Genomic DNA, 12,500 nt, shown 5'->3' on the forward strand with positions numbered 1-12,500 from the left:
ACGCGTATTATCGGGGCACTCCGCCTTTGTCATTCTGGAATTGGACGATCTCCACACTTGTGATTCGCAGCCGAGCTTGTCATGCATACCTTTTCGGACTTCCCCCCCACGGCGGCCGAGTCCCATGCTTATGGTGATCCGGAAAACTCAGATGGATCAGGCCTACAGGGATAAAAGGCCCCTGAAAAAATATCAATATGCACATTTCTTTGTAGGTATCAAGCACCCACCTCTAACTTCGAAAATCCACGCATAAGTGCTTGTCCAATTTGTAAAACAACATCCACCAGTATGGCCAACGACACGAGCCTGCCCGTAATTGTTGTTGGTGCCGGTAAATCATACCCGAGCACCTATTTAATCATATTTGTGGTATCTCTTACTGATAATTCAACTCCTATAGGTATAACGGGTCTGCTTACATGCCACGCGTTGACGAAAGTAAGCATTGAAAACGGCTCAATTCAACCTGTCTGGTGACCAAAATGAGCGCCGCTGACCTCTTTCTCGGAGCAGGCTGGTCTCAAGTATCAAATCTTTGAGAGAGATAGCTTCATGAACTCTCGCAGCAATGAGTGGACCATGGCCATACATTGGGCGCTCCCATTGCTGCAGAAAATTCTGCCCGATGACATCTTCGCTAAAGTCTCGGATATTGCCTGCAACCCAACAGTCGGCATTCATTCCGGGCTGTACCCAATTATTCACGGCGAGACAGGCAATCTCATCACTGGAGTACCTTATGAGAACGGGCTACGTGTACCTCGCAGCAAAATGCGAAATCTGAGTGCAGAAGGCATCAACGTGGAGGTAAGCCGGAATACATTTTAAACCCCTTCTGAGTCAGCGAAACTTTACGCATTTGAAGAAATATTTGATCAAGGATCACTGAATCGTAACGCAATAGTATGGCAAATTGCTATCCAACGTGGTCTTTCCCGAAGATGGTGGAGTGATCGCTCACTTCGCTGACGGCACAACTGTACACGGCAGCATGATTATTGGGGCGGATGGCCCCCGGTCCAAGCTTCGTGAGATAGCTGTGGGCAACGCTGAAGATGCAGCAACAACTAAATTCCAGATATTTCATACTAACATGACCGTATGCTACAACGATGCTGATAAGGCTCTGTTCGTGCGGAAACAGTATCCCACAAGCTACTTGGCATTAAGCGAGAAGTCCTTCCATGCGTTCCAGTCAAGTTGGTAACCTTTCCCGGATCGTCTCAGCCAACCTTCTCTGGTGCCTTACATTGACTTTGTGACATTGCGCAGTTTCTTCTATGCCAGACGGACCAGACCACCCTGAGTCATGGATTTTCCATATGGCTATGGCTTGGAAGGGCCAGGTAGATGATAACCTGTCCTACAAGGAGCGTCTTGCGTTGATCAAAGACAAAGCCAAAGGCCTCGGGGATCCTACGAGGTCTGCTTTTATGTGGATGCCCGATGACACGGAAGTTCACAAAGCTGATATAAGCTATTGGGTTCCGCATAAATGGGATAATCATCAAGGACGCCTAACACTAATTGGTGACGCGGCGCATCCCATGCCACCTTGTAGGTTCACTCTATACCGGCCATCCACGCCATCGTCCTACGGTGCAAAATTGTGGGGATCGCGGGTTAACTTCTAAACGCATCGTCAGATCGCGGCCAGGGACTCAACCATTGTATCCGCGACGTGGCATATTTGCTGGAAGCCATGCAGGCCTGGAATCATGCAGGAAAAGCCCTGCAAGACGTAATTCAAAATTGTATATATATATATGCCTCCCCACTCCCCTTCAGTCGACCATCCATTTTGTGTCAAATCCTTTCATGATTCATCGCTTCGGGCTCCGTAGCCGCTGACAAACGCGCAACAGATGAAGGGGAGATGGTGCCACGCGGCCAGGAAGAGGTCACTTGCTCGGTCGAGAATGGCTATATGCTGCATGACTGGGACAAAGTCCAACAGAGTCCCGTCTTCAAGCGTGGCTTTAAGCCTATGGATGGACATGATACTGCGAATAATGTCGGGGGTGCTATTAGTGCTTAAGGGATCGCGTGGCCTGGAATTGAGACAGTGTTGCACGGCGCTAAGTGTAAAATCGTAGAGTTTTTCAGAAATTCGAAGAGCACTCTCATTATTTGTTACAGTTCCTTGGTGAAAAAAGATGCTGTCGAGCTCTTAGGGTCGTATTCTTGCCCTAAAGTATCAATTCATCTTCAGCCGACCTCTCATTCAATTTTCACGTGAAAGCTTCAAAGAAGTCAGATGAAGGTGTAGAATCTATTCAGCCTTAGATTGGAGAGACATGAATGCTACAGATGTTGAACATGGACAGCGAGTGCCGTAGAAGCCACAGGTCGCATTGCTGAAGCGCTGAGCATGTTGTCTCTTCCAATTCTCTCCCCATTTCATCCCCGTTCATGTAATCACTCTGCCTATCCCCAACCCATGACTTTGCCTTCCATGCTGTAATAATTTTTGTTTAGAGTTTCTTGTCTTGCCATGTTGTCGATGGAATGACTTTGTTGCTCGCTAAACTCGTTTCAACTGATGCGAGCGTTGGATCTCAGTAGTGCCGCCCGGTAATACGACTCACACCGGACGCCGGCCCCCGACACAACGCCAAGGCGCTTGAGAAAAGGAAGTCCAATTTCCGCGTGATCTGATGCTCTGGCACTCACTACTGCCCCTGTCTTAATACTCACAACAACATGAGTAGATGCGCCGCAATATCCGGTAGTATATATACAGATCTCACATCATTTAGCTCTCTAACGCATTCGTGGAGATCTAGTCAGAGTACTTACCAGAAGAGCCTTGTCAAGATTTTCGATCAATATGGACAGGACCAAAACAACTCTCAAAGCCACCTATTTTCAGAACAGATTTAATTTTACAACGGGACAAGGGTGTATGATGCAATCCGTACTCACAAACCTGCATGACTTTTGCACGGCTGATCGAATCATTGTGCGGCTGTCAGCATGTTGTGCCATCGTTGTACGTTTTTGCGTCTAGGATAAAACGTAATCGCTTTCTAATTAATGACTGACTAGCTACTTGTATACACCTGTCGCAACGTCTTCTTCCACCCTCTTTCCTCTCATCCAGGCCCCAAACTATGGGCTGCTACTCGACTGCCTTGGTGTTGGTATCAGTGGAGAGGCCTGCTGAACCACCGTCTCGCCCTCATGCATGATCGATATGGCTCAGTGGTACGTGTCGCACCAGATGAGGTGTCTTACACGTCAGAAACCGCCTGGAGAACCATATATGGACAGAGGAGTGTGGAAATGGCAAAAGATACGATCTTCTCGCTGAGCAAACCTAGTGGTGCACAGGGTACGTTATTCTCAGAGCCGTCCGTTTCAGTACCGGATTGTCCGCTTGAGTGAGATGCTTAATCTTGAATGGTTGGAAATCACAGACCTTTTAACAGCTGACCGAGAGACTCACGCGCGCCAGCGCCGTCTAATGTCTCATGCATTTTCCGAGAAGGCGCTGCGTGAACAAGAACCTATCTTGCAGTTGTATGCTTCCAGACTATGTGAAGAGCTGCAGAAGTACTCTCGCTTCGGGCCAGTCGATATGAAGGATTGGTTCACTTTTGCCGGTACGTAGACTTGTCCTGTGGCGGCTCCAATCAAAGACAAAATTCAAGAGTACATAACATCAACAGGCGTGGGTACTGACCTGGGATGATGAAAGCTTTCGATCTCATAGGAGAGCTTGCCTTCGGAAAGGATTTCGGATGTCTTCTAAATAAAAAAGCAGCGCCTTTTGTTGCTGCCATTCCAGCCGGCGCGCAGGAGCTCACCATAAATCAAATGCTGAAATACTACAGCCTGTTACCAATGAAGCTAATTTTCGCTTCTATGGTAAAAGTGCTGCCTATGCGGCCTAGTGGTCACGTAGTTGGAGCGCGAGAGGAGAACATGAAGCGAGCTGTACAGGTTGTCCAAGCTCGCATATCGCGCGGTCCTACCGCAGACCGCAAAGACTTTTGGGTATTATCTTTCCATGCATTCTCGGCAACACTTTACTGATGAATCTAACAGCACTACGTGCTTCAGCACCTCAAGGATGAAAGCTCAGTGGCATCAAAAGACCACACAACCGCCAAAAGAGGCATATCAGAACCTGAGATGTATGCGAATTCCTTTTCCATAACCATTGCTGGCTCTGAGGGCACAGCAACTGCTCTGACTGGAGCAACATTCCTGCTGCTGAGACACATATCCGAGTATCAGCGAGCCGTAAACGAGGTTCGCAGAGAGTTCTCAAGCGAGACAGAAATTACGAGCAGCAAAGTGTTAAAATGCTTACCATTCTTGGAAGCCGTAATGCAAGAGGCCATGCGGCTGTACCCACCAGTCTCTATTACCATGCCAAGAAGGGTACCTGATCCAGGCGAGATAATTGACGAACGTTTTGTCGCTGGCGGAACCACGGTCGGAGTGAATCATCTGTCATGTTACAGATCCGCTTGCAACTTCGAAGACAATATGAGCTTCCGGCCGGAGCGGTGGTTGCGTGCAAGCGGAAAAGAGCACAGCGTTGGTGACAACTTTGATGCGTTTCAGCCCTTTTCATTTGGTCCTAGAAGCTGCCTAGGAAAGAACCTAGCAAGAGCTGAGATGTGCTTACTTTTGGCTCGTATCTTGTGGCGGTTTGACTTGCAACTCGTGGAGACGGAGGAGGGCCTTTCATGGCTAGACAAGCAAAAGATTTGGGGGTTCTGGCAAAAGCCTGCTCTCCTCTGCAGGCTAACCCCAGCTCGAAGAGATATGGCCATTTAGGTTCAAGGTGCCTTTGTATACTAGCCTCAGGCACTAGCATGCAGCATCGTGGGACTGCAATCGATTTAAGTGCGTCATTGCCTGCGTGAAGTTTCTGATGCCCGCCACGAGTCGCCGAGCCGTTCAACCATGACCTGTCTCAAGACTGAATTTACTATCGCAATACGACCAAGGTTTCAGCAACTTATCAAACTAAGAAAAATTGAATTTATCACATATTAGACATAAGCAGCAAGTCAAAGGGACAGATTGAAAGAACGAGCACAAGTTCCAGAGACTAGACTCGACATATTGACCTATGCCTTTTGGTGATTCCCGTTTACTTCTTGCCAGCCCTGTAACTCAAGGCGCTTTACATCCTCTGCTGGTACGGGAATTGTCGCAAAGCGCTTGAGTGCCTCTGCATTGATTTCAGGCGTCAAAACTTTGCCCTCACCAATCATATTCTCCAACAGCTCAAAATAGCGTATGAAGAAACCTGGAGTAGCTGTGTTTATGAAGACCGCCTCCTCTTCAAACGGATTACTGAACTTGTGCGGTAGTCGTACAGGAACAGTCAAAGCCTCACCAGCACAAACATCAACAGTCGGCCGTCCTGGGACGTGGAAGCGTACCTTGCCTTTCTTGATTGGGGAATCTATCCGTCAGTACCAAAGAAGCGTGTGCATTCGTATCATCACTGATTAATGAATGATTACTGACCGTGACAAAAAAGCCTTCATCATGCATCTCGTGGAAATGGACAATCGGACCGTCGCTCTTTGGTGGGATCAAGCTCTCAATAACTGCCAGACGGTATTGCGTGTTGGAACCGTCTTCAATTGGACGCCAGAAATCTGGAGTGTGAAGGGGTAAAGTTAAGCCAACTGTCAGAATTGCCGGGCGGTGTTGGAACTGGGCATAGGATTGCACTGGCCTATCATTCCACTCACACTGTCCTAATCTCCGCCAAGGAACATCTTGAGGTTTAAAGTGATTCACATTGAGTGTTGCGGCATACGCTTCATGTTGTGCGTCCATGATGAGAGGAGAATTCGAAATGTTGCTGAGAGACAGATAGTCTTTGATATGCACGAGTGAGCTGGGTAAAGGGCTACAAGAACGCACAAAGGTGTGAAGCTTCTTGCAATTGACGCAAAGAGACGTTTTCATTCTCTTGCACGACGTGGCACCATTGGCTGCTCTTGAGTTCGTGCCACAAGCGCTGTTCCTTATAGATACATTTATCGTAGTTGCGGACCGAAGCATCTGTCGTGCCAGTACAAACAGACCATGTATCGACTCAACACGGTATTCGGGCTTCTGCGGCCGAGCTACACAAGTTTGTCGGCAAGCGGAGGCCGGGCCTGTCGTCTTAGCCGGTGTTAAGGTTCAGACAACCGGGAAGTGGAGGAACCCCGGCGCCACAAGTAAATGTGTCATCGGAACTATAATAACGTTTTCAATTCTATACAGCGCTGCGGTTAGAGCTCATTTGCGCTTACAAATTCATCACACTCTGCTGTAACTTTTCTACAACCTCTTCAAAGGACTATCTAGTAGTTGTCCAAATTGGCTGTTGAGCACGGGAAAAGCCATGACGAAAGCATGTGTCGCGACACGAAAAGGGGGCGAGTTCAAAATAATTGAGGTTCCGCACCCAGCGCCAAAAGCAGGTGAAGTTAGCATTCGGAATAAAGCAGTTGCTTTGAATCCCGTCGACTGGAAGAAGCTAGAGTACGGTATACTAGTCGACAGTTTCCCTGCCGTCTTCGGCGCGGACATCGCGGGTGTCGTGGAGGCTGTCGGTGAAGGCGTCGATGTCTTCAAGCCGGGCGATGAAGTCTTCAGCCTAGCTGGTCATGAGAACCGTGCTGGTGGATTCCAGGAGGTTTCGACAGTGCCTGCACATTTCGTTGCGCACAAGCCGCCTTCGTGGACTTTTGAAGAAGCAGCGTCCCTTCCGTGAGTGTCAACCTCGTAATAGGACATACAATAGGTCTTCTCCACGCTGACTGGGCATGGTTCCTCACTCCAGAATCTGCTACTTAACGGCTGCAGCGGCAGTCACTCTTGGCCTCAAAATTTCCTTGCCATTTCTTCAAAGAACCGCACCGCTTCGGACAGATTCTCCAAGCAGTATTCTCGTTATTGGCGGTAGTTCTGGCGTCGGTGCTTCAGCAATTCAGCTTCTCCGGTTGGCTGTACCTTCTATCCAGATCATAACAACAGCTTCACTGAGCCACCACTCACAGCTCATCTCTCTTGGTGCAACGACTTGTGTAGATCGCACCACTCCTGACATCGTCGGAGCCGTCAGGGCGGCCTCTACTGGAGGGTTAGGAGTTGACGCTATCTTGGACGCGGTTGGAGGAGCCGGTAATGAAAATCAGCCAGGTCTATTTAACACGTTGCGTGCCCATGGGTCAAGATTATACAGCGCAGTTTTCACTGGTTCTCAAGTCAGTCTCCCGGAAGGGGTCGAGGCCACCACATCTTCTGGGCGTCAGACTTTCGAGGTTTCCGGGGGCAGGTCAGCTATGTCTGCCTTGGCAAAGTTGGCAGAGGACGGTAAGTTTAAGGCTCCGTTGAAGATAGAGGTTGTTGGGAATGGTCTCGAAAGCATCGGCGGTGGGCTTGAGAAATTGAAAATGGGCGTGAGTAGGAAGAAGCTTGTCGTTTCACTATAGAGTTTGTGATGATTTCTATTATTCTCGTACGCCCCAAATTAAAGATGCATCCGTGAGAATTTCTTTACTTGTGTAGAGCCTTGATACTGAACATTGGGTTATTGAGAAATGTCTTTGAAATTGTAGCCTCAGTCTGAGTTACGCTTATCCGTCTTTTGTTCCGCAAAGGTCACTGTTTCTAGAGGCGAGTCCATGCTCCGTACTAGGTCTAGATCTTTGCTGAGTGGAAGAATGTCAGTACACACTGCGAAGTTGGAGCATAGCTCAAGTTTCTAAGATTGCAATGAACAATGACAAATGCATATGCTCCCCCTGAAGAATTTCAAAATGCATTTTCATTCTCAAATTGCCTTGCCTATCCGACAGTGTGTGACTTCGAGTCAAGTCATTCGTCAGCCAAGTGATTCCCCAAACATGGTTGCGCTTCCGGCGCCCGCGGAGCTCGGCTGCCGGACTGGATAGTCTACTGTCCAGAGTCAATACTATCAATTTAGAAGACTGGTTCTCAGAGGCTGCAAGCCATCGCCATAGTACCCGAGACTTCTTAAATTACCACAATCCCGCGAGTAAAAACAAAAGACCTCACTTCTACGTTGACTTCCAGCTCAACTAATCCAGAGCCAGTCTTGTTTCATAGGTCCAGAGATTCTCTCATCAACAAATATAAGTTCTGCCATCATGGTTCTACTCCCTCGTCTGCAGCTCTTTGAAATCGAAGACTTACGCTGGTGCCCATCATGGCTCCGTGAGTATTCGCACAAGTCACTTCACCATATGTGGAACACAGTGGGGCCTGGTCGAAAAACCTCGACAGCAGCCCAGGCTTGCGACGTACTGGTATCAAAGCTACCAATGGAGCCAAGTAAATATACGTTCATCGATTGTTGCGCAGGTGCTGGAGGTCCAACGCCAATCTTGGAAAGCATCCTCAATCTCCGCCTGAGCATGCTAGATAGAGCACCAGCCAAGTTTGTACTGGCGGATCTCTACCCCGACTGGAAGGCCTGGACAAGAATAACACAAAGAAGCAAACATATCAGTTTTATCGACAAGCCTGTTGACGCAACGACCGTGAGAAGATACGTTGATGGGTATACGCCTGAGTGCCGCCTATATAATCTCTGTTTCCATCATTTTGACGATGACACCGCTTCAAAGGTTTTGAGAAGTTCCATAGAAGGATCTGAAGCCTTCGTGTAAGTCAGACTCTCACAAGAAGATGGTTACAGGTCTGACGGGCCCAGTTGGCCCTTTTTTGTCTCAATCTTCTCTTCAGTATGCTGAATGTATAGCTAACACGTTGAGTAGAATTTTTGAGATGACCTACCGCAATTTGCCAGCATTTTTGAATACATCTATTGTGATCTTGTCCCCACTGATTTCTACTCTGGCATGGTTTTGGTGGTCCCCTTTGCATTTGGTTTTTACATATTTAATTCCAATTGCGCCCCTTTTCTTCGCTTGGGACGGATATGTTTCTTGCATTCGCACCCGAACAGATGGAGAATTGAAGGAAATGATAGAGAAAGAGGAAGCCACTGGACTAGATTGTAGTGGCTGGACATTTCATAGTGGCCAGACCAAAGTCCTCCCGCCTTTCGGCAACCTGTATTGGTTCATTGGCACTAAGAATCGCACGGACTTACCAATTTAGGTGCTGATCTGGAGGGAAGGTCGAAGGTTCTGTGTTAATCTAGCTACTCAAAAAAAAATCCTGATTGTTTCAAGAGGGTGGCTGTCATGAAAGTGGTTAGATCTAACATGCAGTTTAGGCTCATGTTCACTTGGTGCCAAGGAACAATATCTGGATTTCACTTACTGAAGCAAACGATAGTGTTGTCACGTACTTCCGCAATGCGAAAAGCAATTGTGATTTTCCTGCCGACAACTCAACGTGTTAAGGCAATGAATGACCACTTTGTGAATTAGATCACCGGCTCTCTATACCATTCCTATCAATGCTAGAGAATGGATCCGGTTGTTTCCCCATGCTCAAAGGCGTAAGAAAGTTGCAATAAAACTAAAACACTCTATTACTCTAGATCCGCAGGTACCTGGATGCTATGATGTGGCTTCTAATAAAGATACCCGTATATGCTGCTTCTAAAAAAGTGCAATCTACCGACGCCCAGCAAAATGGCTATGCATCCTCTTTCAGTAATGAAGCATTGTCTTTCGTGTGCTTCGTCTCCTTCGGTTTTGTGAAAGACAGCCGGAATGAAATTTAGCATCCACTTTCATCAGGCCCGTGATCATGAAGCGAAATAAACAAGGATCATTCTCGGCTGACTATGGCCCTATCCCATCAGCCCTCCCGATCATACAATAATCACCAATAACGAGCAAGGGAAAGTACACACGCGCTGACCACCAATCAGATAGAGATGGATTTCGGACCTCCGATCTCAGAAACGTTACGTGACGCGCAGCCGAGTCGTTCACTGATGGTTCGCAGCTCGAGCCTGAACGTACTAGCCAGCTCTGGGTCCGATTCTGCCATTTCGGCACAGAGAGATAGGGGCAGAAAGATGAGAGGGTGGATCTTGGAGACAAAAGTTGTTAATAGGACTCCAGAAAGATTTTGGTAGGCTTATACAAGAGCTGCTCACCTTGAGGTAGTTAAGCTGTGACATTTGGTCAAGTAACTTGATAACCTCTCGAACAGCCGTCGCTGATTGTTGTGACATATACCCAGTCCTGGCTGTCAGGACATTCTCATTGGTACCAACAGTGCCACAAGTTAGATCCATGTAGCTGGCTGTCTGACAAAGATGGAGATCGACCGTATACCACATAATGCTGATGAATACAGCATTCGGGTCGTCGTTGTGCGATATAGATGAGTTGGTCAAGAAGCTCTCCATTGATTGGGACAATTCGGCTCTAAGGGTTTCATGGCGAAGGCGAAATTCCTCCATGCCTTTCTCATCAGCTGATGTTGAAAACCCTAGATGTCGATGGGATGTGACACGGCCGCACATGCTAGCAACACAAACGAAGATGGCAAGGATCGAGGAGCTTGCATCACACACCACCCCAGATTCTAGGACTGAATGGAGAAACTCCATCCGAGCCGGCTGATCATTGCGAAAATTGGCCTCTGGAGCCGGCATGCGCACCAGAACCTGATCGCTGAAGGTTAAGGGTGTGTCACTTCGCATGCCAAGGAGCCTATCAAGGCAGTACGCCAGCCAGAGAGTTCTGCGCCGCTCCTCCAGCTCCGCCCAAGCAGGCTGGTATTGAGGCGCGCTCTTATTCGGAGCATCCGTGCTCTCATAACCAACTAGTTGAATCAGGCGGAAAGCTCTTCCTGCACTGATCCACCCGCGCCTGAAATCCTGGAACATGAACTCATATATGGCCAACAGAAGCCAGGACTGGATGTATTCTATGCGAAGTGTGAGGCTGGCATTTGTAGAAGCCAGATTCTCAACTGCTCGGCAACTGGATTGGTAGAGCGAGTCCCGAATATTCTGATGATGCCCTGTCGAAGCGGAAGCTGCTAGTGCCCACATTGTGCTCTGAAGACACTTTTGAGCCTCTGTTTTGTCTGAGCGCCGGCTCCACGTGAGATATCGGCGCTGGTGGATAATAGGTATAAAGACATGAACTCGGTCCCAATAGAATTGATCACTGCATGTGCAAATCCTTTATATCAGTCACAGGACAATCCAACTCGGGCAGTAGGGGCGCGGTCGTAACGAATAGTCATGACTCCCAAAATGATCCACAGAGACATACAGATCTGCTTGCACCAGCCTTGAGACTTGAGGCTGTCCTAAGACTTCCTCGGTGTTGAATTCCGAGTCGATCGAGGCTCGCCTTTTCAGGGGATTGGCCTGATCAGTAGCAAAGTGTGTATCGAAATGGGCGGTCGGGGAGATGAGGGGTGATGTTAGTGAAGCTGACGGTAGGCCTGCATTCCAAGAGAAATCAATATCGGCTACGGTTGCCGACCTGGGATCTGTATGGAGGATGTCATTCAGAAATGGCGGCTCCGCTATGTTGGGGAGATCCATCCTCGCCTCAAACATCGCCGCATCAGGAGAGATAATGTAGTCATCAGTTAGGATCCGATTGCCCTCTGAAGCTGGAACTGTGACAATCTGGGTGGTTTGAGGCAAACTTCCATGTACTGTCTGCTGCCTGACGCTACCCTCTAGAGCATCTATATTACATTCACATGCAAGTCAGCCCAATGGACTCGACCTCAGAAAGCTGTGATACACAACTTACCGATACGTGCTTGTAGAGACTTCAAATAACCCTGCTTGGGCCCTCGAGGTGAGCGTGTAGTAACCTGACAGGCTATGCCTGCGGACTGGCAGTTCCCACATTGCGGTCGACGTCGGTCACACCTGAGCTTCCTCCTTCTACACTCCTCGCAAGCCACCCCGGGCTTCTGTCGCGGCCACTGGGACGGTGGATCACCTCCGCTGTCCAGTGGAATATGAATGCTCTTGGGTTTAGATGTTTCGGCCATGCTTTCGTAGAAGGGTCCTCAAATTTGGTCCTAGGAAATAGATGAGGCAAGATCTTGCCGGAGGGTTCAAGCTTATATTAAACTGGTTCCAAAGCGGGCCAAATTGCTACTGCGGACGCCGCCTCGCACCCCCGTCAGACCAATTGCAACCGGACCTGCAGAAGAGTCCAGGATTCTGGAGGGTCTGGCAGACAGTTCGCTTGAAGCGAGGAAGAACTCATGTGCATAGCAGCAAACCAGTCAGTGCTCGACCGCGCGGCTAGTAACGCCCAGGGCTGGGTGTTCAGACGTTGCGTGCGCCAGCACCACCCCGGGACTATTCTGTATTGCATAGTAATATCTGCAGTGTCTGCCAGGCGGCGGTCATCTCACCGGATCGCTGTACCTGTCCGATGCACACAATGCCGACCCCCGAGCTGCGATCAAGTGCTACCTTGACCAGATGATGGAATCGGGCCCAACGGCAAAACCCCCTGCACATTCGCAAACGAGGAGGACAACTTGCATCGCGACGAACTTAACCCCACATAGCGAGCGCTCTCGGATCTTGACAG

At 48.8% G+C, this 12,500-nt stretch overlaps 5 protein-coding genes across 5 annotated transcripts; 3 read left to right on the top strand and 2 right to left on the bottom strand.

Moving 5' to 3' along the window:
• Window positions 1–291: 291 nt before the first annotated feature.
• Window positions 292–2,041, top strand: J7T55_004719 (uncharacterized protein; the record flags this gene model as incomplete). The annotated part of the gene is made up of 6 exons (XM_053130438.1): window positions 292–334; window positions 404–441; window positions 517–810; window positions 908–1,202; window positions 1,276–1,560; window positions 1,869–2,041. The coding sequence occupies 6 exons, from the start codon at window positions 292–294 to the stop codon at window positions 2,039–2,041; spliced, it is 1,128 nt and encodes a 375-aa protein (XP_052991146.1).
• Window positions 2,042–3,186: 1,145 nt separating this feature from the next.
• J7T55_004720 (benzoate 4-monooxygenase cytochrome P450) lies at window positions 3,187–4,794 on the top strand (the record flags this gene model as incomplete). Its single annotated transcript, XM_053130439.1, has 4 exons — window positions 3,187–3,337; window positions 3,435–3,608; window positions 3,704–4,002; window positions 4,054–4,794. The coding sequence occupies 4 exons, from the start codon at window positions 3,187–3,189 to the stop codon at window positions 4,792–4,794; spliced, it is 1,365 nt and encodes a 454-aa protein (XP_052991147.1).
• A 296-nt stretch (window positions 4,795–5,090) lies between these two features.
• On the bottom strand, window positions 5,091–5,814 carry J7T55_004721 (RmlC-like jelly roll fold protein; the record flags this gene model as incomplete). Its single annotated transcript, XM_053130440.1, has 3 exons — window positions 5,091–5,417; window positions 5,497–5,630; window positions 5,727–5,814. 3 exons carry the CDS (start codon window positions 5,812–5,814, stop codon window positions 5,091–5,093), a joined length of 549 nt encoding a protein of 182 aa, XP_052991148.1.
• A 556-nt stretch (window positions 5,815–6,370) lies between these two features.
• On the top strand, window positions 6,371–7,463 carry J7T55_004722 (uncharacterized protein; the record flags this gene model as incomplete). The annotated part of the gene is made up of 3 exons (XM_053130441.1): window positions 6,371–6,738; window positions 6,914–7,152; window positions 7,237–7,463. 3 exons carry the CDS (start codon window positions 6,371–6,373, stop codon window positions 7,461–7,463), a joined length of 834 nt encoding a protein of 277 aa, XP_052991149.1.
• Window positions 7,464–9,837: 2,374 nt separating this feature from the next.
• On the bottom strand, window positions 9,838–11,946 carry J7T55_004723 (all development altered-6; the record flags this gene model as incomplete). Its single annotated transcript, XM_053130442.1, has 4 exons — window positions 9,838–10,005; window positions 10,073–10,907; window positions 11,205–11,559; window positions 11,700–11,946. 4 exons carry the CDS (start codon window positions 11,944–11,946, stop codon window positions 9,838–9,840), a joined length of 1,605 nt encoding a protein of 534 aa, XP_052991150.1.
• Window positions 11,947–12,500: the final 554 nt, after the last annotated feature.

This window comes from Diaporthe amygdali (assembly GCF_026229845.1).
Source record: "Diaporthe amygdali strain CAA958 chromosome Unknown NODE_23_length_778278_cov_65_433824, whole genome shotgun sequence".
NCBI classification, from domain to species: domain Eukaryota; kingdom Fungi; phylum Ascomycota; class Sordariomycetes; order Diaporthales; family Diaporthaceae; genus Diaporthe; species Diaporthe amygdali.